This window comes from Rhinolophus sinicus, chromosome 13, assembly GCF_057876585.1.
Source record: "Rhinolophus sinicus isolate RSI-liver-muscle chromosome 13, RSI-T2T, whole genome shotgun sequence".
Taxonomy (NCBI): Eukaryota; Metazoa; Chordata; class Mammalia; order Chiroptera; family Rhinolophidae; genus Rhinolophus; species Rhinolophus sinicus.
Genome location: NC_142513.1, coordinates 59,060,908 through 59,087,877, shown reverse-complemented (window position 1 = coordinate 59,087,877; position 26,970 = coordinate 59,060,908). Strand labels below are relative to the sequence as shown.

The 26,970-nt window shown below is 53.8% G+C and overlaps 3 protein-coding genes across 21 annotated transcripts in view; all 3 read left to right on the top strand.

The window, feature by feature from the left end:
* The window catches only part of PEX11A (peroxisomal biogenesis factor 11 alpha), a 45,205-nt gene extending 41,319 nt beyond the window's left edge, over positions 1–3,886 (top strand). For both annotated transcript variants that reach the window (XM_088789358.1, XM_019719890.3), the window contains exon 3: positions 1,814–3,886. In XM_088789358.1, coding sequence (XP_088645484.1) covers positions 1,814–2,382 — 569 coding nt within the window. In that variant the 3' untranslated portion in view covers positions 2,383–3,886. The remainder of the gene's footprint in view (positions 1–1,813) is intronic.
* PLIN1 (perilipin 1) lies at positions 3,044–18,035 on the top strand. Of its 4 annotated transcripts, XM_019719885.3 has the most exons (11): positions 3,050–3,178; positions 4,123–4,217; positions 5,871–5,974; positions 6,612–6,670; positions 9,336–9,540; positions 11,278–11,360; positions 12,471–12,735; positions 13,029–13,201; positions 14,722–14,913; positions 15,301–15,546; positions 16,525–18,035. In XM_019719885.3, the coding sequence occupies exons 4-11, from the start codon at positions 6,626–6,628 to the stop codon at positions 16,849–16,851; spliced, it is 1,536 nt and encodes a 511-aa protein (XP_019575444.3). In that variant the 5' UTR covers positions 3,050–3,178; positions 4,123–4,217; positions 5,871–5,974; positions 6,612–6,625; the 3' UTR covers positions 16,852–18,035. The 4 variants fall into 4 exon arrangements, with proteins under 4 accessions (XP_074173928.2, XP_074173927.2, XP_019575444.3 ...); XM_074317827.2 differs by lacking the exon at positions 4,123–4,217 and having other exon boundaries at positions 3,044–3,178; positions 5,874–5,974; XM_074317826.2 differs by lacking the exon at positions 4,123–4,217 and having other exon boundaries at positions 3,045–3,178.
* Positions 18,036–20,973: 2,938 nt separating this feature from the next.
* The window catches only part of KIF7 (kinesin family member 7), a 35,861-nt gene continuing 29,864 nt past the window's right edge, over positions 20,974–26,970 (top strand). For 13 of the 15 annotated variants that reach the window (XR_016018275.1, XR_016018274.1, XR_016018272.1 and 10 more), the window contains exons 1-5: positions 21,183–22,408; positions 23,462–23,576; positions 24,421–24,772; positions 26,008–26,208; positions 26,495–26,888. Coding sequence is in view for 1 of the 15 variants with exons in the window: in XM_088789346.1 (XP_088645472.1) it covers positions 24,445–24,772; positions 26,008–26,208; positions 26,495–26,888 (923 nt within the window). In the remaining 14 variants the exon portion in view is untranslated. Of the gene's footprint in view, positions 21,111–21,182; positions 22,409–23,461; positions 23,577–24,420; positions 24,773–26,007; positions 26,209–26,494; positions 26,889–26,970 lie in introns of those variants that run through there. The other 2 variants (XR_016018263.1, XR_016018262.1) reach the window with 2 other exon arrangements.

The following is a 26,970-nucleotide window of genomic DNA, read 5'->3' as shown; positions in this document are numbered from 1 at the left end:
CGACCGGGAAGTGTGCCCTCACGGAACGACAGGCCAAAACATTGCCTGTTTGGCTGCCGACCACTCACCCTCCTGTGTCCACAGTTGGCGCTACACCATCTTTCTGTTTAATCGTAACCTGTGGGACGGACCTTGTGTTAGCTCACCTTTAGTTCTTAGAATCACAAAAGGTTTCGGCTGTCCTTGACCTGAGTTCCTGGCTGCTGGGAGCCCTTTGTATTCTCTAGAAGAACAGAATAGCTGTATCCTGGACCCCCTGCCCTTTCCGTTTCTTCTTTTGGGGGATTGCTAGAAGAAACGAATGGATACACTTTCTTAGACCATTTGTGCCGCGGTTTCATGTTAATGGCAAAAAATGAAGCCACTGTTTTATACGCCTTTTGATTCACTTGAACACTAAATCATACTGGGGAAGCCCGTCCTTCTAATAACCATTGTGCGCCTGCCTCCTCGTTGTTTGAGGAGAGCCGGATGTTGCTAGAGTAGGTGAGCAGAGGCGTTGGAATGTAGAAATCAGAACGTACTTCACAGAGGCAGAGTTCTGAGCGTTATGGGAGAACTCAGGTCACGTGGTGTAAATAGTGACACAAGGTTTGGTGCCCAATACGTGGTAGCGGAAAAGAAAGGTGTTTGGGAGGAGGTGGAACTTGAGGTATGCCTCGTGCGAGATGGAAGGAGCGTGTTCTTGAAGGATGGTTTTCCTCTAGTGAAGGCTCAGAACTGTTACGAGCAAACCATTGTATTGGAGGATTGAGAAACCTAGTTTGACAGAAGACTGAGTTGTCAAACAAGACGGGAAAACTAAGGTGAGCTTTTCTGGATGGCTTTGAAGGCCAAGATGAGAAGTTCTCAGATTCTTTAGAATGTTGGAGCTCAAAGGCCCTTTAGAGGTCACTAGTCTTTGAAGTTCAGAAAGGACTTACCCAAGGTCACTCAGTCAGTTAGTGCAAGAGCCAGAACTGGAACCCAGGAGTATTCATTACATACTCTGTTTTGTGTTATTTTTGATAAAAGAATAGCAAACATTCTTCTGAGATTATAAGTGTCCTGAGGGTAGCTACTTCTGAGCTTTGGCTGAGTCTAAGATATAATCCTTTAAGGAAAGTGCTTCTTTCGTATCCTCCGTAATGTTTAGGACTATATAACTCATTCCGAGTAGCTGCTCAATAAATATTTCATTGATACATACCCAATTAATTGAATTACATGCTCAGATAAGGACACGCCTTGCAACGGTTGATTTAATGCAGCTAGGAGTCACATACGACAACATTATTAGTTGTCCTAGCCACCAAATTCTACCATCTTTACTTTGTCTTCTTGACAGTAGGGAGGCAAAACGGGTTTGGACCAGAGAAAATGGCAAATTGATAATGGCGTTTTCTACAAAGCAGACTTTTGTCTGGGAAGTAAATAAAATATAGGGCATCAGGCTCCCCAGAAGAATGTTGCATCTGGGGTTCATGTTATCAGAGTACCGTCCCCCTAAAGAAGCGTAGCTGGTGATAGTCGAATGTGACAGTCCACACTCATGATTGACCTTCCCTGAAGTATGTTGTAAGGCAGTGTGAAGTACTCACTGGAATGGAGGTGATCCATTTAAAGGACCACTGTCTTTCCTGCCTTCCAGGATCATTTTTGGTGTCCTTAACATAATGTACAGCCCTTCTCCTTTCCTGAGCCAAGACTGAGTCTCAGATTACCATCCGTTGTTAAAAAAACAAGTGCTGGCCTCTCACCCTGACGCAGAGACCCTGCCTTCCTGTTGCACGTTTGTTAAATAACCATTAACTGTTGTGGCTTCTCCTTACAGGGTTCAGACTAGGCAACGTGGTCCACGCTGTGCAGGCCACTGAGCAAAGCATGTACGCCACGGACCCGGTGCCCCGCTTGTGCCTGACACTCGCCAACCTGAACCGTGTGCTATATTTCATCTGTGACACCATCCTGTGGGTGAGGAGCGTAGGGCTCACCTCCAGCATTAACAAAGAGAAATGGCGGATGTGGGCCGCACGCCACTACTACTATTCTCTCCTGCTGAGCCTGGTCAGGGATCTGTATGAAATCTTCCTGCAGATGGAGCAGGTTGCACATGATAGAGCAAAGCGGGAGAAGTTACCCTCCCAGGACCCGGGGTGCAGCGTGGCCGATGAGGAAACAGAATGGCTCCAGTCCTTTCTCCTCCTCTTATTCCGATCTCTGAGGAGGCATCCTCCCTTGTTCCTGGACACGGTGAAGAACTTGTGTGACATCCTGAACCCTTTGCACCAGTTGGGGATCTATAAGTCCAATCCTGGTGTCATTGGACTTGGAGGTCTTTTGTCCTCTATCGCAGGCATTATCACTGTGGCATACCCTCACATGAAGCTGAAGACCCACTGAGGCAGTTTCAGGCCAAAGACTTGTACCTCTTAGTGGAACGGACATTTGCATTGGGTACAGACCATGTCACAACGGGTTTAAAGACTTGTTCACGACAGCATTTAGTGGCCTGTGACGTGAGCAGAAGTCGGTCCAAGAATGGGGAAGGGGAGCGCATGAAGATGTATAGATGTTTTTTAGAGTGCTGAAGTGACTTCTAAATTCCTGAGTATTTTCCCTTCATCTAACATTTACTGAGCATCTCTTACGTGCATAGTAGGAGCTTAGCGTTTGCTGAATGAATAAAAATGGAAAGAAAACCATTGAAAAAGGCCCAAACTAACACTACTGTACAGTAACCTTTGGGCTGTGTGCCTCGCTGCTTTTGCAGACCACAGTGGGTCTGAGGCACAGCCCTCTCCCAGATCTAGTAGAGGCCCCTTCTTCCTCTGAGCAGTTACCCGCCCCCTTCTTCCATAGATGCCAGCGCCAGGATGGAGGGGAGCTGAGCTTATAGCCTCGGAGATTGCTCATGTTTACATCACTGCGCTCCGGTCCTTGTCCAGAAGTGGAATCAGAAACACATCAGGCACCTACATGGTATAAACTGTGTCTTTAGGTAGTACAGCGAGTAAGCAAAAATCGGAAGCAGATAGAAAGAACTTGAGGTGAAAATAATAATGTGGCCGTCACAACGGGTACCTGTGACAGATGAGGACACTGAGGTTTAAAAAAGCAGACCAGAACCTCACTCCTCTGATTCTCAATCCAGCATCTTTTCCATGATATTTCACTGCCTTCTGGACAGAGCGGAAAGGTGAGACTCTCCAGAGTTCTGTACGAAAAACCTCTGTGAGAACATCTGTTGGTCAGTGGTTTTATAATTTATTCTACATAAATTAAAACTATGTTTAGATTTAACTAGATTGTTTTCTTTAAAGCCATGTGACAGTGTGGACCCTTCTAAATTAATTTTCATCAAAATTTATGCAATTAAATTTCACAAATACTCTGCTTATAGAAGGTTTGCCATTTTCTGTGATAAGTCAGACTTCATATGTGTGGGGCAGTTGGAGAAGTGGAAAGAACACTAGGGGCTAGTGAAGAGGACATTTGAATATGGAGTCAAGGCCATTTACTCATTCCTTCTTCCTGTCTTGAGTGTTGGGTTCTTATTTGGGATTACAGATCTTTAATTTGACGATGTGAGGTAGAGAAATAGGAGGCTGATGGCCGCCCTACCAGTAAAGCCATCTCGTTTATCTGAGTGGAAATGAAAAAAAAAGAGACGTACACCAAATAAATTTCCCATAAATGCGATTGAGTTTCTTAAACAGTAGACTCAGGTCTTTGGCTCTCTGCTTTTAAAATGGTCAATCAAGATACAGGATCTGAAAAAGAACATTTTTGGAATTTTAGGAGAAATGAAATCTGCTAGATCAGGGCAAATAAAAACTTGAACTATTTTTACTTTCTTCAGATTCTCTACTGTAATAGATCATGTCTAATTAAATTTCTAAACCAAGTTGCCTCATGTATCTGTGAATGTGTTCTGGGAACGGAGAAGCGTCCAAAGGAAGGCGGCCTAGAGGCAGTCTTACTCAGAGTCTACACAGCTGGTAGAGTGAGCTGGTAAAATGAGCTCTCGCCTGGAGGATCCAAGCTGAGGAGGAGGAGGATGTAGACGTAGAACGCCTGAGTTGAAAGAGGAGACCCCTAAGGTGGTCTCGCCCAGGCTGCTACCCAGGTCCTCTGTTTCAGCCCCATCAGTGTGTTTTGGCTTCCGCCTGGAGAAGTCAGCCTTGAATCTGCGGCCCCAGGTGACGGCAGGCTCCGTCCTGGTACTTTTGTCCTCTGTAAGTTAGGTTGGGCGGTGGGGATTTTGGGGAATGTCACCTCTTCTCGACTTTGGGAAAACCTTCCTGGTGGCCCCCGGTGCTCCCCCCCCCCCCCCCCCGCCATGTATCTTGCTCTTTTTTAACTAGCCCTTCCCACCTCCGAGCCTCCACATTCGTGAGGGAGTCTAAAAATCAAAGCTGCTCCTAATAGGCGCACAGGCCAGCACACTCGCACCTGAACCTTGTTGCCCGAGAACTTGCTATTCAACACTGAATGTCTAAGTGCCTTGCCTCGTTGTGGGGCCCACTGTGCACATGTCGGGGGGGTGGGGAAGGGAAGAAGGGAACGGTGTCCTGCAGGTGGCTGCTGGAAAGTGGGCTCTCCCCGAGGGACTGTCCTCAGCCCTTTCACCGCGTTCACTTCTCACCCACATTCTGGACTCCCAGCTGCGAGGACAGAGGATCAGCTTTGTCAGCAGAGCTTCCAGGCACAGAGCCCTCTGGCCCACAGCCCTTTGTCCAAAGGCTCAAGCCGCCCTTTGGCCCAGGTTGCTCTCCAGATGCAGCCTCGTGGGGAATTTGTCCTGAACCTTGGAGAGAGGCCATGGGCCACTTCTCTACACACGTCCCTTCTCTCCATCACTGTCGCATGTTTTAAAAGTCCTGGTTGGACCCGTAAGTGTTAAATGTACCAAGTATTACTTCTTTTGGGGGCTCCCTGCTGGACCCTGTCTCCCTTTCCTGCTTTATTGTATCAGGTACAGAATCGATTACCAGGGACCTGTTGTAAAGCTCCGTTCTTCCCTACCCTCTGCCTCTTTCTCCCACTGCCCATAGCACACCACTTAGGACAGTAGGTACAACTCTACCAACAAGGGAAATAAGTCTCGTCCTGCTGTCCATTTTAATTAAAAGGCCCTTCTGAGGCAGTCTGAAAACTATGGCTTACGCCATCGTCCTCCGTCATTTGGAGCCAGGAACTAGAACTCGGGCTCAGGAACAGGTGCGAGTGAGGAGGTAGGTCTCGGGCTGTAGGTCACTAATAGGATCTCGGTCAACACGGTCACTTTTCCAGACTTGACAAAATCCAGTTGGCTCTCCCGCTGCCTCTGCTGGCATCTTAGACCAGGTAGAGTTCAATAAACTTCCTTGAAATCTAGGAATTTCCAGAAGCTGAAATTGTTCCCTGAAAGGCTGGACTGTTAAGGACTCAACCCCAACCCGGCTTCTCTTCTTCACTGAGAACAATTTCTTTTCATAATCAAAGAGTGGTACATTCAGGTGAACTGTGTTCCGTGTGGGTTTTAATCTTACTGTCAAAATCCACCCCTGGTTGGTAAGTTCTAAAGGATGGAATGGGTTTAAAACAGCTCCACAGGACCCTCTGTGGAAAAAGAGCCCAAGATACGGAACTTCAGAGCTTACGAGATTAATGACATAGCCCAACCTTTGTGGAAAACAGCTTTTTGAGAACGGGGGGCCAGAAACATGTTACAGAACTGATATTTCCAGGCTCTGGAATAGTAACTCCTCTGAGCCTGGATGTCCAGCTCCGTGATCTACCTCCCACTTGGCTCAATCTTACAGAGTTGGGATATGCCCCGGGGACCCTGGCTCAAATAACCATGACAACCGATTGACCCGGCTTTCTTTTCCTCTGCCCTCCCCTAGCAGGGAGGTGTTAGTGGCATTGCCGAGACGCCTCAGAGCAACTGGAATTCTGCCGGAGGAGACACTGCAGCCTGGGCTCTGGGACTGAGGCGGCATTAGCCGGAGTGAGTGTTGGGTCGTGGGCCATCTGCCTTAGCCGGTGGGTTTCTGAGAGTTAAAGAAGCTGGGTCAGGGTGTCCTGGGAATGTTACTGAGGATGAAGAGGCCTGCAAGGTGAATGACCAAGAGTGTAGACAGTCTGGAGCCACTGGCTTTTCCAGAATGCAGCCAACAAAATAGCGCGTTTTAAGAGTGACTACGTTCTCACCTGGTAGAGCGTAGAGGGAAGGACTGGCAGATAGGCTTGCTTAAAAAGAGGGGAATTAAGGCAAAATTTCTTCATTAAAAAAAAAAAAAAAGATGACTAAACACGAAACCTATTTTTTTAAGTCTCTTTTGGCCCCTCGTCTAAGAGACCCTAACCTTCTAAAACCTCTTCTAACACTGTCTTCATTATTCGCTCTTTACCCTGAACCCTCCTTCTCAGAGACATCGGGCTTGACAGGCAGCTGTAGGGCCTCTCCCTGTGGGACTCCAGGAAGTGGCTGCAGATCTGTGACATTCCCCCTCCAACCTCATGCCTTCTCTCAGGGAACTTGACCTCCCAGGCAGCCTGGGTCCCATCGGTGGCCCTGAGAGGTAGGGGACTGTGGGTCTCCGGCCGAGGGCTTTCTGATAGACCTGGGGCCCTCTGCTTTGCAGCCTGAAGCGCTCCGATGGCTGTCAACAAGGGCCTGACCTTGCCGGACGGAGACCTCCCCGTAAGTAACTTGGGCTCTGTGAGATGGGGCTGGGCAACGGCTGGGGGAGGGCGGAGTAGGGAGGGAGGCTCGGGGATGGAGAGCAAGATGCGTCTGGATGACACTCAAGTTCATTGCCCGCTACAGCATCGTTGTTCCTGCCCTCACTGCTTTTTGCAGGGGCCGGTAGAGGATCTGGGCTTGGGGAGCGCAGGGGCCTATTAAAAGCTACGCACCTTGGAGAAGAAGGACAGAAAAATGGCTGGGCGGGAAAGGAGGAGGGAACTGTGCTGAGCCCTGACGCAGAGCCCCCCATCCAGTAGTGAGCCTTTGCGTTCTGTACCTCCAGGGCGTCCTTCACGTTGGGGTCTATGTAAATGGCACCTCGTGGAGGCCCAGGGTGCACAGCCCGGGCTGCCGTGTGTGGGAAGCGGATCAAGGGGCAGGGCGTCCAGGGTTGTGCATCTCGCCTGCTTTTCCCTGTGCCGTGGAATGCTGACACGTTTAGGTGTCCTGCTGCCTCCCGGCAAGGCCTCTGATGTCGGCACGGTTCAGCTTGTTAGTGAAACTAAAACCCTGTGAACCCACGCAATACCCATGCTGTCCCGGGTTAGGCTTCAGCTGCCCTTTGCTCCGTGCATTACTGTGTTCAGTTTTGTGTCGACTCGTAGAACACGGAGAGGCCTAAATGGCCGAGGGCACAGGTAAGCCCTCCTAACAGGTGGTGCTTTATTCCCTTGCCAGGATCTCTGTCCCCCTTTGCCTAAAACAACCCCAGAAGACTCCAAAACATAAAAGAAAATGTTTTCTGTTTATGGCCGTAGTCTTTTGCTGGGTCATATCTCAAACTCACCTGCAAGACAAAAAGCTCCAATATTGTAGCCCGTGGCCCGGTGCACATCTCCCTGGGGGTCCCCCGGCTCCTGCCTGCAGAAGAGGCTAGGTCCTCGCCTCCTGAGCAGAACTGTGCAAATTCAAAGCTGTAGCGAGCTCGAGCGTCTGAGTCAGACTTGGGGACTGTCCTCTTTTTACCATTTATGTGGAGAATTGTTAGCATTCCTGAGAGCAGGCTGAATATAATACCCTTCACTCGCCCCAACAACCCTTAATCCATGGCCAGTCCTGCCTCATCCTCGCCTTCATCTATTCCCCACCTTGTGTTATTTTAAACAAATCCCAGATGTGCCGTGTGAGGCCTGAATTAGAATCCCGGTTCTGCCACTTACTGGCTGTGTGATCTTGGATAAGTCACTTCCCATCACTGAGTCTTTCTCTTCTCATCGGCAAAGCGATGGTGATAATGCTGACCTCAGAGGGTCTCTGTTAGGCGTAAGTGAGGTCAGGTCACCCAAGCAGCCAGTTGGTGCTCGGAGCAGAGTGGCATTGAATCAGTGTTTCCCTCTGTGTGACTAGAACCCACATTCTTTTACTCAAAGACCAGTGTCTTTTCACTAAGATTCGTAGGTGACCTAAAGTTTGCTTATGTGACTGCTGCCAAAGTTGGTAAGAGCACAGCACCCCAATAATGAGAAGTGCCGGTTTCGCTGGTGCCCCACATACTCAGACCACCCCCGGAACGCTGTCTTCACGTTTGAGTGCTGTGTTTGTGAGAAAGGCGACGCCAAACTGTAGCGTGTCCAGAGGAGACCACCAGGGCAGGGTGAGCCTGTTAGGAACTGGAGCTATTTGGCATGGAGGAGGGACCCCCGAAGGGAGACATATCTGCCTTCCAGTGTGGAAAAGGCCAGCCCATGAATGATGAAACTGACTTGCTCAGTGTTGCCAGAGGGCAGAGGGTGGAGGCGGATTTCAGCTCCTCAGCGCTGTCCAACAAGGGGCATAGGCCACGTGAGGACGGACGCGCTCTGTCCGAGGAGACATCCAGACACAAGCCTCCCAGAGAGACGGTGGGAAGCAGTTTTGCTGCAGAGGTCCCTAAGGGGGAGGTCTGAGAAGCCGTGGTTCTGTGCGCAGATCTAAACTTACATCTGCTACGTAGGTGCAGCCCGACCATGGTTCACTTATTCAACTTACTGTGCCCACTTTAGGAAGGTAGCGGGGACACAGAGATGACAGTCTACTGGGAGAGAGACAGGTACACACATGATCACAGCATCACGCGACCAATGTGGAGACAGCCTGGGGACAGAAGCGGTGGCTTCTGAGGTGAGGGAGGAGAGTCAGGAAGCTTCCCAGAAGAAGGGATTCCCCAGCTGTGTCTTGAGGAGGTGGCATTTCTCCAGACAGGAGGGGTATAGGAGGAAAGGGGAGCGTTCTATTCCAAGCATGGGACACGCGTGCACAGGCAGGGGGCACTGTCCCAGAAAGACCAGAGACATGTTTAGAGAAGCCCCCCAGACCACGATGAATAAGGACTCCGGGCGGGTGTGCTGGCACATCGCTCTGTACAGTAGGTGGAGAGGGGCGGCTGGAGGGCCCTGGAGGAGGGCGACTGCCCCCGTCGCACTCCAGGCCCTGGCCTGGGACCAGATCGCCGGGCAGGCCGCCTTGTTTTTCCTGTGGGGCGTCCAGAGAACTCTCTGGCCTGGGTTCCTCCTGGGCCACTTGAAGCCCCGCGGGCCTCACCCATGGGCTCCGTGGCCCTGGGGCTGCCTGCCCCGGCGGTGCCCCCAGGACGGGGTGGGATGACTTGAATACCTTCCTTCCTTCCTTCCCTCCCTGCCAGGAGCAGGAGAACGTGCTGCAGCGAGTCCTGCAGCTGCCGGTGGTGAGTGGCACCTGCGAGTGCGTCCAGAAGACCTACAGCAGCACCAAGGAAGCCCACCCACTGGTGGCGTCTGTGTGCAATGCCTACGAGAAGGGCGTGCAGGGCGCCAGCAGCCTGGCAGCCTGGAGCATGGAGCCGGTGGTCCGCAGGCTGTCCACGCAGTGTGAGTCCACATGGCACTTGGAGGCTGCCTGCCTGTCCAGTGCTGCTCCCAGCCCGCCTGCCAGTCTGTGTGTCCGCCTGTCGGTCTGTCTGATCCGCTCATAGCTTGCGTGTCTGTCTGCTTAGATGTCTGTCCACCTTTTTGTCTGTCGGACTCATTGCAGAGTCTTCTCAGCTGTAGATGTAGATGATACAGATACATATATAGATATGGATAGATTAGACACCCGTCTTCTTATCCATAGGTGCTCAACTGGTGGTTTTCTAGGGCAGAGGTGTTCAAACTGCGGCCCGTGATCCATTGTTAATTGGCCCGTGGCAAATTCCAAAAATATATTTAGTTTCCTTAAATAAGCCAGGTGAGGCAATACGTACTTCACCTCAAGTGAGTGGCCCGGCTGTTTGTGTATTTTACCACATATGGCCCTGGGTGAAAAACGTTGAAAAAAGTTTGGACACCCCTGCTCTAGGGTAACAGTGATGGGCCAAAGAATGGGCAGGGGGGAGGGATGGGCAGAGCTGTGTGGGCAGTGGTGGGAGTGGGGCCCAGGGCGGACCCGGCACCCACTTTAGCTCTGAGTCCAGCGGCAGTAGCAGCTGTAGGAGCTAGCAGTGTCTTAGCAGGGGCAGTGGGCACGAGGGCTGGCCTGGCAGGGCTTGGGAGAGGGGAAGGCCAGGGGAAGCCCTCTGGGCCCAGCAGCTGTTAGTACCAGCTCATGCCAGGTGGGAGCAGCAGAGAGCCACCAGCCCGGGTCCTGGAGGTGGAGGACAGCTGTCCTTGCAGCCTTACCAGACCTGTCCCCGTTTGAAAACATGGTCTCCAAGGCACAGCTCTTGACAGGGAAATTCCAGCAGCACCAAAGAGTATAGGACCTTCCACCATCCTGATGAGAGAATTACGGTGTCTGAGGGTTCCACACAGCAAACAGGGGAGGACAGTCGTAAGGAAGACCCAGGCCCTGGGCCAGCCGCCCTGCCTGCAGGCGCCACAGGTCACGTCCCCGGGTCTCCTTTTGCCCAGGCAGAAGGTGGCTAAGTAATCCTGGCTCGCTACTAAAGAATTTCTGTGAAGAAAACTAAGATACCTGGAGAAAGAACATATGAAAGAGTATATATAAGTGTCCTTTAAAACTGACCTCCACGACTGTAATGGCGGAGCTTAGCCCTTGGCAGCCCCGGGGCTGTATCTCCTGGAAGCTTCCTGTGGCACCCGCCCCGCTCCCTGGGGGCAGCTCCTCTTCCCTGTGAACCTCTTTCCCACTGGTGACCATCTCACTCCTAGAGGTTAAAAGGAAGGGCCACGGACAGTCAGGGGCCAGGCTGGGCTGTGGCTGGGAGTTGGTCACCTCGTGCTCACCCCGAGACGGGAGGGAGGGAAGGAGGGACAGTCCAGTATTCGTTGCTGATGCACGTAGTTTCCACCACTTTCTCCTCACAGCAACCCTGCACGCAGGCACCATTAACCCACATCTGCAAGGAGGAAGTGAGGTTGAGGCAGGCTGTGACTTGCAGTGGGCTGAGTGTAGGTGTCCCCACACAGACGGCAGAAACCGGCGTGGTCTCAAGGAGTCACAGCAGATGGGGGCGGAAGGGGGCAGAGGGCCCCAGGTTCCGAGATGCCCTGCAGACAGCGGGGCTGGGGGGTGTGAGGGCTCCCAGGCGCCTGCCTTGGCACAGAGGTCCCTACTGCGTCTTCACTGGGGGCAGGGCTCACCCCACCATGGCCCTTTGCTTCCAGTCATAGCTGCCAACGAGCTGGCCTGCCGAGGCCTGGACCACCTGGAGGAAAAGATCCCGGCCCTCCAGTACCCTCCTGAAAAGGTGAGCCTTTTCCTCTTCTCTGATGTGCCCCACACTCTGTTGTCACTGCCCCTCGGGAGGAGAGGGCATGAGCGGATGATGTCATGACCACGCGTCTTTCATTTCTATGGCAAGTGCCCTCCTGGTGGCGGCTGCCTGTCCCTAAGGCCACACGTGCTTCTGTGGAGCCAAATGAGGGCAGGGACCAGCAGGCCCAAGGCCCGCGGCAAACCCAGAGAGGAGCTTGGAGTGGGTCCCACTGATCCTGATTTCCCACCCCAGGGGCATGCATTGGACCACGTGGGGACGAGGTCCCCCTAAGTGTGTGGGTCACGTCATCAGATCCTAGGATTGCAGTCCCATATCCTCAAGATCCAACCCTTAATGGGCCAAGAGACTGAAAAGGCACTTCACCTGGAGACATAGTCATTGGGTATTTGCTGTGGTCGGGGCCATGTCAGGTGCTTTTGGGGAATAAACTTCAGTCTCTGATCTCATCTGTCCCACAGACATTTACTGAGCCCTCCCTTACGCCAGGGGCCATAAGGCGTGACTTCTAGAGCCTTCTCATGTAATTGTCAACCCTCCTCAGGGATGTGGTGGTTGTCCCCATCTTACAGATGACAAAATAGTGACTTCCCACCGGCCACAGCCTTACATGGAGGCCACAGTGGGTCTGTTGGGCTCCCAGGCCTGTGCTCTTCACTCCCCTTTGTCTCCAAATGAAGGACAATGTGTTTGTTATGGGAGGTCCCAGGTTACTACTAGGAGAGAGAGATGAATCCCTTCAATGCAGAACTTGTAGGAAGAACAACCACGGTCTATGCAGATGGGCCCGGGAGCAGTGTTCTGAGGGCAGGACAGAGGAGCCAGGGGAGGAATTTGGGAGAGGAGAGGCCTTGTGTGCATGAGGGGATCAGGACAGGTGTCATCAAGGAGGGGGCCCCGGGGGACCTCCAGGATGGTCAGTACCTCGACAGGCAGAAACGGTACAGAAGCCAGCTGACCCGGATGGTTGGCACGGGGACAGCTGGGCCCTTTCCCTTTCAAGCCCAGCTTACTCCAGGTGCCCACATACTGGTGCCAGTGCCCTGAGCCTTTAACGTGCCCGCCCTCCTGCGCTTCCCCCAGATCGCCTCCGAGCTGAAGGACACCATCTCCACGCGCCTCCGCAGCGCCAGGAACAGCATCAGCGTGCCCATTGCCAGCACTTCCGACAAGGTGGTGGGGGCCGCCCTGGCCAGCTGTGAGCTGGCGTGGGGCGTGGCCAAAGACACTGCCGAGTACGCTGCCAGCACGCGCGCCGGCCGGCTGGCCTCTGGAGGGGCCGACCTGGCCCTGGGCGGTGTGGAGAAGGTGGTCGAGCTCCTCCTCCCTCCAGCCAAGAAAGAGTCAGGTATCTGCTGTTAGGGGCTGGCGGACCCACCCGGGGAGTGAGTGGGCCCCCAAGCTGCCTGGGAATGAGCAAAACTGGCAAGGGCTCATCCAGCCACTGCTCTCGAGCAGGGCAGGCCCAGCGGGATTTCCAGATGGACCCATCCTCACTTCGCCCCATTTGTAAGTGGGGAAAGTGAGTTGCCCAAATCACACCGAGATCGTGGTGGAGCTAGGACAAAGCCTAGACCCAGACCAGCTTTCCCCTGCCCCTCTCATTTCTAATCCCTTCTCTCCCCCCAAACTCCTACCCAGGCCCTGCTCCAGGATGCCAGGGAGCCCAGAAGCCTCCCAAGGCCAAGCCGAGCCTCGTGGGCAGGGTTGGGGCTCTGGCCAACACCCTCTCCCAACACACCTTCCAGACCACAGCCCGGGTGCTGAAGCAGGGCCACGCACTGGCCATGTGGATCCCAGGTGTGGCTCCTCTGGTGAGTGTCCACCCGGTCCCTCCCAGGTCCCCCCCACCTGACTCTGCCACATGTCCTGGGAACATCCCCTCTTCCAGGCTGGGCTGCGACTTTAGGGCTAAAGACAGGAGGCCTGAAGTGGGGGACGGAGGGCTAGTCCTCTAGGCTGCAAGGGGAGGAAAAGGACAACGCGAGCTGAAGGCAGGTCAGCCTTTCCGGGGTGATCCTTCCCCACCACCCATTTCTGTCCCTCCCATTCTCCTACGGGGTCCCACCCCCCTTCATTCCCCCAGGCGGACCCTCCCAACTGTGAGGGAGCAGAGACCCCCATCTGCTGTCCAGGCATAGGGAGTGTCACCTGTAAATGAGCCACACACAGACCCGTTCTGTTGGGGAGAGAGCCCCAGCTGGGCCTTGTCCCTGATGACCCCCGGTTGCTGATTTTCCTTCTGGAGGCTTCTGATTTGCATCCCAGTGCACCCAAGGTAAAACTGCCTTTTCTAGGCCCAGGGAGGGCTGTCTCCCCCCACCCCCACCCTACACACACACACACACACACACACACACACACACACACACACACACATCTTTCTCTGTGTATTTTTAGCAGAGATAAGCTGGATTTTTTTCATAAGCTAAGGCCAAAAAGGAAATAAAAACATTAAAGCCTAAAGGTCAGCAACCACGACAACCACTTTTCAGCCCTCATTGGGGTGATAATTTTAAAAGCATCACCAGGCCTGGCTCATTCATTCAAGCAAATGTTTGCTGAGAGCCTACTGTGCGCTAGGTTCTGTCACAGCAGTTCTTCTCTGTCCCCTGCAGTGGGGGGGGGGCATTTCCCTGAGGGTCCTGCTGGTTTCCTTCCATGGGACACACTGGCCCACTTGATTTTTTTCACTCTAAAGATCTACAAGGACTACTTACACATGTCCTGTGACCCAGCAACTCCACCCGACAGAAATGAGAGCTTATATGCCCCACACGACAGGTCAAAAATGTTCTTGGCTTTATCCTCGGCCGGGAACTGAGAACAACTCAAATGTCCATCGGTAGTAGAATGGGGACATGTGGTGGGTCTCTTCCTACACTGGCCGGTTGCACGGAAAGGGAAAAGAAGGGGCTGCTTCAACACGCACTAACACGGGGGCGTCTCACAGCATCATGCTGAACAAAACGGTATTCACGAAAGAAGACACTCAGTGTCTGAGTCCATTTATGCGCAGTTCACAGATAGGGGAAGCCAGTGCGTAGTGATAGAGGTGAGAATGTGGTCACCCTTGGGGGCTGCTGACTGGGTGGGGGCACAGGGCGTCTCCTGGGGGGTTGAAAATGGTCTCTGTCTTGATCTGTGTGCTTGTAACAGTTCACAGAGCTGTACACTGAAGATGTGTGCACTGTATGTCTGTTACCACTCAAAAAAGTTTTCAGAATGGTCTGCTGGAGCTAGGCCTTGCTCATGTCCCCCACCTGACGCCGGGGGCGAGGGGCTCTGGCTGCAAGGGCTGTGAAGACGGGGGCCTCTGCCTTCACTCCCTCAGAGCAGCCTGGCCCAGTGGGGCGCCTCAGCGGCCATGCAAGTGGTGTCCCGGAGGCAGAGCGAGGTGCGGGTCCCCTGGTTGCACAACCTGGCCACCTCCCAGGAGGAGGACCACAACGAGCAGACAGACACAGAGGGAGAGGAGACTGAGGAGGAGGAGGAGTCAGAGATGGAGGAGAAGCTGCTCAGTGAGGTGAGAGCCGGAGCTGAGTGGGGGTGCGGCAGCCTGGAGGTCCCACAGCCCACAGAGGGGTGAGAAGCGAGGCACAGGGTGATACAAGGGCCCAGGGACGTGGCACCTGGGGGCGGCACTCGTCACCTCACCCCAGATGCCCCGCCAACAAAGTGCTTGCATGCCCTTCTCTCAGCTGACCCTCCCAACAACCCATGAGATAGGCAGGGTCGAACCTGTTGTCCCCATTTCGCAGATGAAGCAACAGGCTCAGAGAGGGAAAGTGACCTGCCTAAGACCACACAGCTAGGGGCCGAGCCAGGTTCTTTCTCTAGCTCTGGGGATGGTGGTGAGGGGAAGGGCCAGGGGAGGCGCTACAGGAGGCGCTGACCTTGCCCTGGTCCCCAGGTAGCAACCCAGCCCAGCCCTCGGGGCCTCCTGGGCAGTGTGGCCCACACCCTGCAGAAGGCCGTCCAGGGCACCATCTCGGCTGTGACGTGGGCACCTGCAGCTGTGCTGGGCACGGCAGGGAGGATGCTGGGCCTCACCCCAGCCAGACCAGTCTCCTCCACCAAAGGGAGGGCCATGTCCCTGTCAGACGCCCTGAAGGGCGTGACGGACAACGTGGTGGACACCGTCGTGCAGTATGTGCCGGTGAGTCCCGCCACCACGCTGACCCGCCCCGTCCCTCGGCCTCCTTCCATCTCCTTGGTGATCCTTCTCTGACCCTCAGTGTCCCGAAAACATTTCCACACACTGGGGCCTTGACTGGGGCCCTTCCCAGCCCCAGGAATGCAGACGCCTGTTGCCCTGGCCTGGTTCCTCTCCCACATCCCTCCTCCCCGTCAGTCTGGGGGTCCCCAGTGGCCCAGCCCTCACCCCTCGGCTCCCACCTGCAGGACCTGGGAGGTTTGCAGGCCTCTCCCTGGGCAGGGGCTGGAGGGAGGCTGCCTGAGGTCCTTGGGGGTGGGCTATGTTCCAGGGACAGCAGCTGCCCCCATCTCAATTCTGTCAGCTATCGCCAACAGGAAAAACCCAAGGGACACCAGTACCAGCCTTTTGGGAGTCCTTGGGCCCCTTCCTGGAGCAAGTTACAGGCCCTGGGAGGGCTGGTCAGGGCAGGGGCCTCCCTTAGAGCAGTGGGGGGGGGGCATTCAGTCACTCCCACCGAGAGGTGTGCCAGGGGTGTTGGCCGCCAGCCTGCCTACCTTGGGCCCCGAAACAGGCCCAGGTGGGGGCTCCCTAACTGGGGCAATGTGTGGGTTGTGCTTAGCTCACAACTCAGGCCCCAGAAAGGTCAGGAAAGCCACTGACCTCCCACTGAGGGACTTCTGAGGGAGGCACAAGGGGTTCAGAAACTTTGGTGGGGGTCTGCCTTGCCTTGGGTGTGTAGACGGTGGAGATCGTCAGAGCAGGCAGGACCTCAGCAATCTACCCCCAAACCCCATCCCACGGCGCGAGGCCCTTGTTCCACCAGCCAGCCTGTGGCCTCCTGATGGCCGCTCCTGGGAGCGGGCCGGGGGTGGGGTGGGGAAGCGGTGGGGGGCGGGGAAAAGGGGGGGTTAGGGGTGGGGGGTGGCAGTCGCAAGGCGAAGGCCAAACCGGGCCCTGATGAGGCTGCGGGGTCCTCAGCTCCCCAGGCTGTCACTGATGGAGCCCGAGAGCGAGTTCCGGGACATCGACAACCCGCCGCCTGAGACCGAGCGCCGGGCGTCTGGGGTCCCACCCGCTGGCCCCGATTCCACACTGCGCCCGGCTCAGCCCCGAGGCAGCCTACGCAGTGCACGGGGCCCCGGCCTGGAGGACAGGGGGGACCCGCCTGCCTCGTCGCGCCCGGCTTTCCCGGCCGCGCCCCGCGAGAAGCCGGCGCGCAGGGTCAGCGACAGCTTCTTCCGGCCCAGCGTCATGGAGCCCATCCTGGGCCGCGCGCAGTACAACCAGCTGCGCAAGAAGAGCTGAGCGCGCACCCAGGGAGCCCGGGCCGTGTGGCCAGCAAGTAAGCAAACCTACACTTCCAAGAGAGCGTTGACTTCTTCAAAGTAGTCCGCTGGGCAGCCCGAGGCTCGTTCCGATCAGGCTGCCCAGCCACACGTCAGCTTTTGAGCATCCTTTTGGAGCTGAGCCCTCAGAGCCAATTTTTAAGAAGCTTCAGAGCAGCAGCCTTCTTTGATTGTATGTCTTGTTTTCTACTAAAAGATTAATTGCCTAATTTGATCTCTTCTTTAACCAAACTTGTGGCGAAATGACATTTGACTGTTTCCAAGATTTTGACCCATCTACGGAGGACAAATATTTGCCACCAATGAATGATGTGTCACTACCCTGAAGGGCCAAGCAGGAGCTCTGGGCACATTTTTAAGCCCTGAGCTCAGATTTCTGAGCATCCTGCCTCTCAGTAGGCTACTTTGAAGGAACAACAATCGGGTGTAAAAGCTCTCGTGTATTTATATAAAATCTCAGCGTCACTTTGTGTACCCGGTGCCTGACGTTGTCCCAGGCTGGGTCCCGACCTGTGTGCTCTGTAGCGCCACCTTCTGGCTCATAGTCATTCCCATTTGCATCCTGACTTCCACCTGCGCATTTCCCGTTTTGAATGCTGGCGCTCCCAGTGTGGCGGCTGGACGACAGGTGACCCTTCCCCTTATAAAGTCTACACTGTATAGACCATTCAAGCCCTGTTTTTGAAAATGTTAATCTTCGGTAAATCTAAGGAATGAATACATGCAATTTAAAATTGAAACACTGCAAAAGGTTTGGAGCCCTGAGGTCCTGGTTCCCCTTCACAAAAACAACCAGGGTGCCAGTCGCCTGTATATCGTCCTAGTTCCAGGCTGTGCACGTGCTAGCACGTGTGTGTATGTACTCCCCATTTTGTTTGCACACCTCTGGGATGTTACACTCACCTGCTCTGTCCACTTAACAATATATCTTAGAGATCTTTTTGTATCACTCTCATAAATCCTCCTTGCACTTTTTAATGGCCACATAGTAGGTGCCTCATAGTGTAGATTCTATAATTGATTTAACTAGTTCCCTGGTGGAGGACTGTTAGGTTGTTTCCCTTTCTTTCTCTCTCTCTCTCTCTTTTTTTTTTTTTTTTTTGCTACTGCAAACAGTACTGCAATAAATGTCCTTATACAGAGTGTCTTGTGTACGTGTGTATATATCTATAGGACAAAATTATCACTTGGAACCGTGACCTGATGGGCGAAAGGGTATCTATGTTGCAAATATTGTTAGATAATGCCAAGTGCGCTCCAAAACCAAACTCTGTTTTTCTTATCATTTTCATCTGCAGCTACATAGATAATTAAATGCGCTCTTCCGTCTCTGGGTGTTTTCTCTCTGAAGGTGATAGCAGAGAGAACTGGAAAAGCCTGGTCCTTTGTCACATTGCCACTGACTCAACCTGCCCTGAAGCACTCCTTCCTCTGATCTCTCTGTTTTCTGACATAACAGATGACCTTATTGTTCAAGCCACTTCAAGTTGTGGTTTCTGTTCCTTGAGGCTGAGGGTTTCCTGATACAGATCTAGAGGAGTCTTGGCAATTTCAATAGCCTTTTCTGCAGAAATCTTCTGTACACAAGATAAATTTTGCTACTACATCAGAGTTCCATTTTTCTAATGACATTTTAGGTGACAGATATGTTTCTAGATTTTAATTGAAATTCAACCAGGCATAGCGCTCCCAGTGCAACCAATCCACCAGAGGTTACAGAAGTGCAGACACTGTCTCCTCCAGGCGGCATGTGGACATCCCCGTATCACCTTTCCTGGTGCCAAGTTTGCATTGGTAATGACTGCCAAGATGCAACTCAATTTCAGAAATGTTAGGATGTGAGAAAACGCAAGTCTTAGAACTGAGGAAACATTTTCTGATGTGGCGAGATGGAAGTTTCTGCTGTTTTGGGGGCAGACAAGGGTGGCTTGGAAATGGAAAACAGATATGAGAAAAGAAGGGATTCTGAGCTGAGGACGGATTGTCTGGTACCCGGTTTGGGGACTTCTAAAACATAAGGAGAGGCCATCGTGAGGATGTGCGTTTGTTCTCTGGGTATGTTCCATGTACCACGCTGTCATTTTGTACCTACAATAAAATACCATACTGTCCCACATCCATAGTTCTGTTAGAGCAAAGACAGTTTTCATTCCTTTTTCAGTAACTTTTACCAAAAACCCCTGTGGAGTGTCTATGCCAGGTCTTGGGCCAAGGCAAAGAGACATGAATAAGACATACTCCCTTCAAGGAGCTCACAGTTTAGTGGGTGAAATGGACAAGTAAACAATTACATACATGGCACATGTACATAATAGTATGTATATGCTTGTATATCATAGTGTGATGGTCTGAAAGTTTGTGGCTCCTGAAAATTCATATACGGAAATCCTAACCCCCAAGGTGATGGCATTAGGAGGTGGAGCCTCTGGGAGTGATTGGGTCATGAGGGTGGGACCTTCCTGATTAGGAAGAGTGTCTTTGTAAGAGACCCTAGAAAGCTGGCTCCCTTCCATCCTTTGAGGACACAGTGAAAAGACAGCTGTGTGGGAGGAAGTGGGCCTTCATCTGACACTGAGTCTGCCGGCACCATGATCTTGGACTTCCAGCCCCCAGAACGGTGAGAAATAGACAGTTGATGTTTATCAGCCACCCAGTCTGGAGTATTTTGTTATAACAGCCCAAATGGAGCAAGACACATACGTTGGAAGGGGAACCTCCAAGACATTGAGTGTACTTACTGGCCGCCTTCTGTACACCTTTTTTTTCCCCTTCATTGGCATGTGTTACAGGGACAAGAGGGAGACCAGCACAGAGGCTTTGCAGTGGCCCAGGCCAGGGACAGTGGTGGCGTGGTGGCAAGGCTGGGGAGGTTTACAGAGAAATTTGACTGGAAGCTACTGTGGAGGGCAAATCGGGGCTTGGTGTTAGAAGTGAGATGACAGGAGTCTAGGATGGCTTGAGTGCTGGGGACACCTGGGTAGCACCTGCCCAGGTAGATGCAGGATGAAACCTCTGCAAGGTTCCCACTGGCCTTTTGCCCACAGAATAACCTCCCCAATTGGAGAGGTGGGTTAAGAGCTCTATAGGAACCCCCACTCCCAGTGGCCTTTCTTAGGGGCAGTGGCCCACCCAGGAACTCGAGGCTGGTGGCAGTGGAGCCCACCCATGGATCCCATGCCCTTTCCAGACTGGGGGCTTACAAGCCCGAGCGGTGAGCCAGGACTTGTCAGGGTCTGCTCTGCAGGAAGGCCGCTCCAGGGGACAGAACCCCCCCCCTTCGCCCCCCCCTTGCCCCGTCCTGCTCTCTTCCTGGCCTAAATAGGAGCTCCCTGGTGGCTTCAGGTATCCAGCCCCTGGGTCACCCAGGGTCTGGGGCAGAGAAGGGGCACAGCAATGACTGCCTAGTGTGAGTGCCAAGGGTGCAGCCAGAGTCCCAACCACTTGGGGAGAATTGGACCCCCATCCCAACCCTGAAAGTCGTGGCGGATGGAATCTTCAGCTTTAGAAGGGGACGTGAAATCAGTGGAGAAGAGGGGGATGGAGGCTTCCTGGGGTCTGGATGGAGAGCTCTGCTTAGCTTTGAGGGGGCGTGGCGAGTGCAGCTAGAGGGGGCGGTGCAGTAGCAGGAGGAAAGGTCTACACCTAAAGGAAGGAAGGAAGGAAGGAAGGAGGGAGGGAGGGAGGGAGGGAGGGAGGGAGGGAAGGAAGGAAGGAAGGAAGGAAGGAAGGAAGGAAGGAAGGAAGGAAGGAAGGAAGGAAGGGTAACTTAGCTTTTAGTCTAGTTATTAAGTCTCAGGGTTGGAAAATCCACCCTCCCCTTGCGGAGCCAAAATGGTCCCTAGTTAATTTCCATCTTCTCCCGTGTTAACAACTTGCCATTATGAGACGTAGGTGCCCGGCCCGTGGGCAGATGGGCTTCGGCCCCGTGAATTGTGGCCACAGAATTCCATAAGCCTGCGCTACTGTCAGCGCGCGGCGGTGCCACACCTCGGCGGGGCTGGGGGTGGAAACCAGGAACACGTGGCCCCGCCCCCAGGCAAGGCCCCGCCCCTCGTGGCCCCGCCCCTCCTAGGTCCCCGAGAGCCCGAGCGGGCGGAGTTGCGGGGGAGGGGCGGGATTATTTAGGGGGCGGGGGTCCTGGTGACGGCATCTGAGCGCGCCGCTCTGAGGCAGGGAGGCTGGCTGCCGGACCTGGGGGCTACCCTGGTACCGCAGCAGGTGAGTGTGGGCCCGGGGCGGGTGGAGGGCGAGGGCTGGGCGGGTGGGCTGGGTGTGGGAGGCGCGCTCGCCCTGTCCTGAGCAGGCCTGGGCTTGGTGGCCCTGGGAACCCGCACGGCTTTGGAGTCCCGGCCCGGCACGAGGAGCCCCCACCATTGCTTACTAGCCTCCGGGAGGCCCCTCCCTGGGCAAGCGGGAGCTCCCCTTTCCCTAGGTCCGGGGCATGAGGCGGACATCCCGGGCCTGGTCTGGAGGAGAGAGCGCTGCTGCTGTGAGGGTCGGGTGTGCATTTGTGACTACTTTCCCAAACTTTCTCGAAGTTCCCGCCTCCGGCTCCTGACGTCCTCCCCGCGCGGGACCGCACCGGTGGAGGTGTCTGGGCGCCTTCTGGGCGCGCAGAAGCAGGGACCACAAGGGCCTGAGAAAGCTCTGGGTCAGCGGGGCAGGAACCGCTGTGTCCCCAGGGCCCGGCACTCAGCAGGGCCTGGATGCTTCAATTAAACCGTTATACGTGCTGACAGAAAATGTACTCAAGCGTTGCTGAGAAATGGTAGGCGGTTGCGTCCGGTGCAAACATCATAGAGGCAGTTACACACATCTGGACAGGACAGCCTACTACACACTAGGTTCTGGGACAGCTGAGGCTACAAACCTGCACAGCCTGTGAGGGCACAAAACAGGAGGGGACTAAATCAAGCACAGGAGAAAATGGTTAAATCAAGAGACGGAATAAACGCTGTGTGTGAGGCTGCTGCGTGTAATACGGCGTGCTGTCTCACAGCCAAGCCTCATAAGTAGAAAGACTACACTCTAAGGGTTGATAGGATAGTAAGTACATAAACCAGGCACAGTTTATGAGCGTTATCAAGTAGTATGTATTGTGCATAACTGCATGTGCAGTGCTTTTGTACGACTGGCAGGGCAGGAGGCTTGTGTCTACCATCACCACTAAGGTCTCCCAATAAAACCAATTATAATCTTTTTGCTGATGGAGGGGCTTGCCTTCAGTTTGTAAGAAACAAACAAACCAAAAAAACACCTGTGAAGCGCCATAAAGCCAAGCACAGTAAATGAGGTTTTTTTGGTGAAAAATACAGTGGGCCCCAGGGAAAGGGGCGGTGAGGCCTGGGGTAAGAGAGGGATGAAGACTGGGAAGGTTCCTTGGATAAACATTAGTCCTCTCTGTTGGGCAGCTACTAAGCGTCAGGCCTGAGCGGGCACTGGAGGTACAGCACCAAGGGGACAGGTGCGTCCCTGCCTCCCAGCTCCCAGTCTGGGAGGGGCAGGGAGACCCACAGGTAATCTGGCAATTGTAACAGTGATCAATGGTTGATGGGAGCGGCCTGGGAGGAGGGTGTGTGTGGGGGAGGGTGGGGGAGGTGCTGTCTGGCTCCCTGAAGGAGGTGGAGCCAGTCTCACCTTGGAGGAGGAGGAGGCAGCTTGGACAACAGTGAATATGTTGCAGGCAGAGAAAGGTGAGGAAAGGTGGGGTACATGTGATTAGTCCAGGTTATGCAGGGCTTGTTAGCCCCCCCATTAAGGTTTAGACTCTAAAGGGCAGTGGGGGGCCTTTTTGGGGAGGAGTTTAAGTAGGGAATTTGGATGTCGTTTGCATTCTTAAAAAATGGCCTTGGTTGCTGTGTCCAAGGGTCAGGGAGACAGACCAGTGAGGGGCTGGTAGAGGTCATCCTCTGAAGACGTCACTGGCCAGGACCAGGGCTTGGGCATAAAATGGGGAGAAACAGGTGAACTTGAGAAATTCAATAGCCTCCCCTTAGCTGCGGTTTTAGACACCCATGGTTAACTGTGGTCTGGAACTATTAATAGAAAATTCCAGAAATAAACGGCTGGTAAGTTTGAACCTGTGCGTCGTTCTGAGTATCGTGATGAACTCTCACGATGTTTTTGGCCGTCTTGGATGTGAGTCAGTTTGAAAAACAACCCAATATCTGTGAAGTGCAATAAAGCAAAGTAATAAGCAAGGTAAACCTGTGGTGAAAATCAAGTGCATGCAAGCTGTGGGTGCTTCCTGCATAGATGGTCATGGTACCATGTTTCCCTGAAAATAAGACCGGCTCTCATATTAATTTTTGCTCCAAAAGACGCATTAGGGCTTATGTTCAGGGGAGGTGATCCTGAAAAATCCTGCTAGGGTTTGTTTTCCAGTGAGGTCTTATTTTGGGGGAAACACGGTATCAGCGCTTGTGTTCATGTGAGGCTTATTTTACCTAATAAGCCCCAAAGTGCAAGAGTAATGATGCTGGCAATATAGGAAGCCGTGAGGTGCTTCCTTTAAGTGAAAAGGTGAAAGTTCTGGACTTAATCAGGAAAGAAAAATATCATATGCTTAGGTTGGAAGAGCTGCAGTAAGAACGAGCCTTCTGTGAAATTGCGAAGAAGGAAAACAATTCATGCTAGTTTTGCTGTTGCACCTCAACCTGCAAGAGTTAACGGCCATAGTGTGTGGTAAGTGCTAGTTAAGATGGAAAAGGCATTTCACGTGTGGGTGGAAGGTATGAACAGAAAGTGTGTTCTGAGTGGCCAGTGGGTTGCTCCCAGAAAGCCTTGAGCCTCTATGAGGACTTCAGCAAGGGCTCCCCCAAAATGAGTGACCACATTCACATAACTTTTACTACAGTAGGTTGTTGTAATTCTATTTTACTAGGTATTGTTAATCTCTTACTGTGCCTAGGTTATAAATTAAACTTGACTACAGGACTGTATGCATAGGAAAAAACGTAATGTATATAGGGTTTGGTTCTTTCTGTGGTTTCAGGCGTCCACTGGGGATCTTGGAATGTATCCCCTGCATGTAAGAGGGGGACTGCTATACTTAGGGGATAGAATTAACAGCATTTGGCAGTGGGAGCTTGATCTCGAAGGATCTGTTGACTGTTTTGAAGGTGGGGCAGGGGGAATGATGTAACAAGCAGAGATTGGTCTCTGCCTCAGTGGGTGTTAGGGAAAGGAGTTTCGTGTGTGTGTGTGTGTGTGTGTGTCTTCATCTTCTAGGAGATGGGGTCACAATGAAAGGAGGCCGCTGGAAAACAAGCCCTTGGATGTTAAGTGAGTGAGTTAGGGCCTTAGTTTGCCAGTGACGAGAGCCAAGAAATGTTACTGTGTAGGGCAGTTTCGTGGTGCTGGCAGCCTTTGAGCACCAGGCTGGGGCCCGAAGGTGTGCGGAACTTTGGCCAGCCCCACTGTCTGTCCAAGGTCAGGAGCTGTGGGATCTGGCTCCAGGTCCCCTGTAGGGTGAGTCCAGTCTCTGGAGTGCAGGTGCTGAGGGCAGGAACTCTTCCTCTCTCCACAGGGCCTGGAGCAGCCCTCTGTCCACATGGGCCTGGAGTCCCAGAGGCTGCCAGGGGCCGAGGAGGCCCCGGTGAGGGTGGCCCTGCGAGTCCGCCCACTGCTGCCCAAGGAGCTGCTGCACGGGCACCAGAGCTGTCTGCGGGTGGAGCCGGGGCAGGGCCGTGTCACCCTGGGCCGAGACCGCCACTTCGGCTTCCATGTGGTGCTGGACGAGGACGCCGGGCAGGAGGCTGTGTACCAGGCCTGTGTGCAGCCGCTGCTGGAGGCTTTCTTCGAGGGCTTCAATGCCACCGTGTTTGCCTACGGTCAGACAGGCTCCGGGAAGACATACACCATGGGGGAGGCCAGTGTGGGTGAGTGACCCCGCTTGGGCCCCATGCCCCTGTTGAGGGGCCTCAGCGGCTCCTGAATTTCTGCCCAGCCCTCTCGCTGCCATTCCCTGTTGAAGGTGGGGTGGCTGGGGGAGGGGGAGCAGGTTTCTGGAACAGATCCGGAGCCTGGGGTGGGACCAGCCATGTCAGTGGGCTGGGCAGGGCAGGAAGGAAGGGTCCTGGGAGTCGAGGATGGCTTTCTCAGCTCCATAGAGATGGGATCATGCTGGCTGGTTCTGGGGACCTCGGGGAGGAAGGGCTTGGGAACTTGGTTTGTCTCTGGACGTGGTCGGGATGGCTGTTGAGGGTCAGGACACCAAGTTGGAGTCGTTCGAATGGGGACTGTCCTGCAAGAGGCGCCCTGGTGGCTGCATAGCAGGGCAGGTGCACTGAGGTTTGGGAGAGGCACTTTGTGACAGTTGAAGGGATTCCCCGTTTTACGGAGTGTGAAGGCTTTCTCTTAGATTATAAAAGTGTACTTGTTTGTCAAGGACAATTAGGGAAATACAGAAAAGCACATGCACAAAATAAAATTTACTTGATCATTTCCTTTCAGAAATCACTCACCCTGTTACTGATTCAGTTTCTTTCTCTTTGTAAATTACACTTTTTTTAAAAAAAAGAGATTACGTTGTACCCATTCTTTTGTGTCCTTTATGTTTTCTTAACAATATCTCCTGGGCATTTCTCTATATCATTAAATATTCTTCAATCTGATTTTGTAATGGCGGCCGGACATTCCATTGTGAATATAAGGTAATTTATTTAACCATATCCCCTATTGGATCTTAGGATTGGGCACTTGGGATATTTGCTTTATTCTATTTTTGAAGTTAGGAGGAAGAGTGCTGCTCTGAACATCCTCTTATTACTTCTTTGGGATAAATTTAGGAGGTCCTTTAGATAACTAAGTGTAGACTATAGTAATGAGCTCCCTGTCTTGGGGAGTAATCAAGCCAAGGGCATCTGACAATCTGGCAGGAAAGTAGTGGAGGGGATGCTTACATCATGAAAGGCATTAGTTGACCCATGAGAGTTTGTTTCCAACTCTGAAATTCTGTGGTTCTGCCTGACCCCCCGGAGCATGACCTGGCCCAGGCTGCCTAGCCCATCCCGGCCTCTGCTGCTGCCTGCTCCACACTGGAGCCCCATCCGGATGCTGGCAGGAGCCTCAGGGCCTTGGGTGTCCAGCTGAAGGCACGGTGGTATCTCCCCAGCCTCCCTTCACGAGGACGAGCAGGGCATCATCCCACGGGCCATGGCCGAGGCCTTCAAGCTCATTGACGAGAACGATCTGCTTGACTGTCTGCTGCACGTGTCCTACCTGGAAGTGTACAAGGAGGAGTTCCGGGACCTGCTGGAGGTGGGCACTGCCAGCCGTGACATCCAGCTGCGGGAGGACGACCGTGGGAACGTTGGTGAGGAAATCCTGGGTCCTCACTGACTGGAAGCTTCATCTGCTTACCTGGCTGGGAGGGACACCTCCTAACTGGGAAACCCCGGGAGGTTTTGCTTTGGTGTCCCGTCTCCACTGGTGGTGTATTTCTTCAGCCCCCAGAGTGAGAGGCATTGAGGTGGGCGTGGGGGAAGCTGGAGCCCCTCCAGCCCAGACCAGGAGGGGCAGGACCTGGGGAAGGGGCAGCGGAGGCAGGAAGAGCTGTGGAGGGCAGGTCGCAGGCTGTCCCTGCCCCTGTGTGCCCGCAGTGCTGTGTGGGGTGAAGGAGGTGGACGTGGAGGGCCTGGACGAGGTGCTGAGCGTCCTGGAGATGGGCAACGCCGCGCGGCACACGGGAGCCACACACCTCAACCGCCTGTCCAGCCGCTCACACACTGTGTTCACTGTGACCCTGGAGCAGCGGGGACGCACCCCCAGCCGCCTGCCCCGCCCCGCCGCGGCGCAGCTGCTCGTGTCCAAGTTCCACTTTGTGGACCTGGCGGGCTCAGAGAGGGTGCTCAAGACGGGCAGCTCGGGCGAGCGCCTCAAGGAGAGCATCCAGATCAACAGCAGCCTGCTGGCTCTGGGCAACGTCATCAGCGCCCTGGGCGACCCGCAGCGCCGGGGCAGCCACATCCCTTACCGGGACTCCAAGATCACGCGGTGAGCCACTCGTCCGCTCGGTGTGGCTGGGGGGGCGGGCAGTAGGGGATGGGGCCCCCTCCGGCGTCTGGGGTGCGCAGCC

Excerpts from the sequence above, each read along its gene's own strand:
- PLIN1 (XM_088789350.1), top strand. The coding sequence starts at position 8,341 with ATGGAGGAGGGACCCCCGAAGGGAGACATATCTGCCTTCCAGTGTGGA. Across the intron at positions 14,914-15,300 it reads AGGAGAAGCTGCTCAGTGAG|GTAGCAACCCAGCCCAGCCC; the intron begins GTGAGAGCCGGA and ends CCTGGTCCCCAG. Across the intron at positions 15,547-16,524 it reads CCGTCGTGCAGTATGTGCCG|CTCCCCAGGCTGTCACTGAT; the intron begins GTGAGTCCCGCC and ends CGGGGTCCTCAG.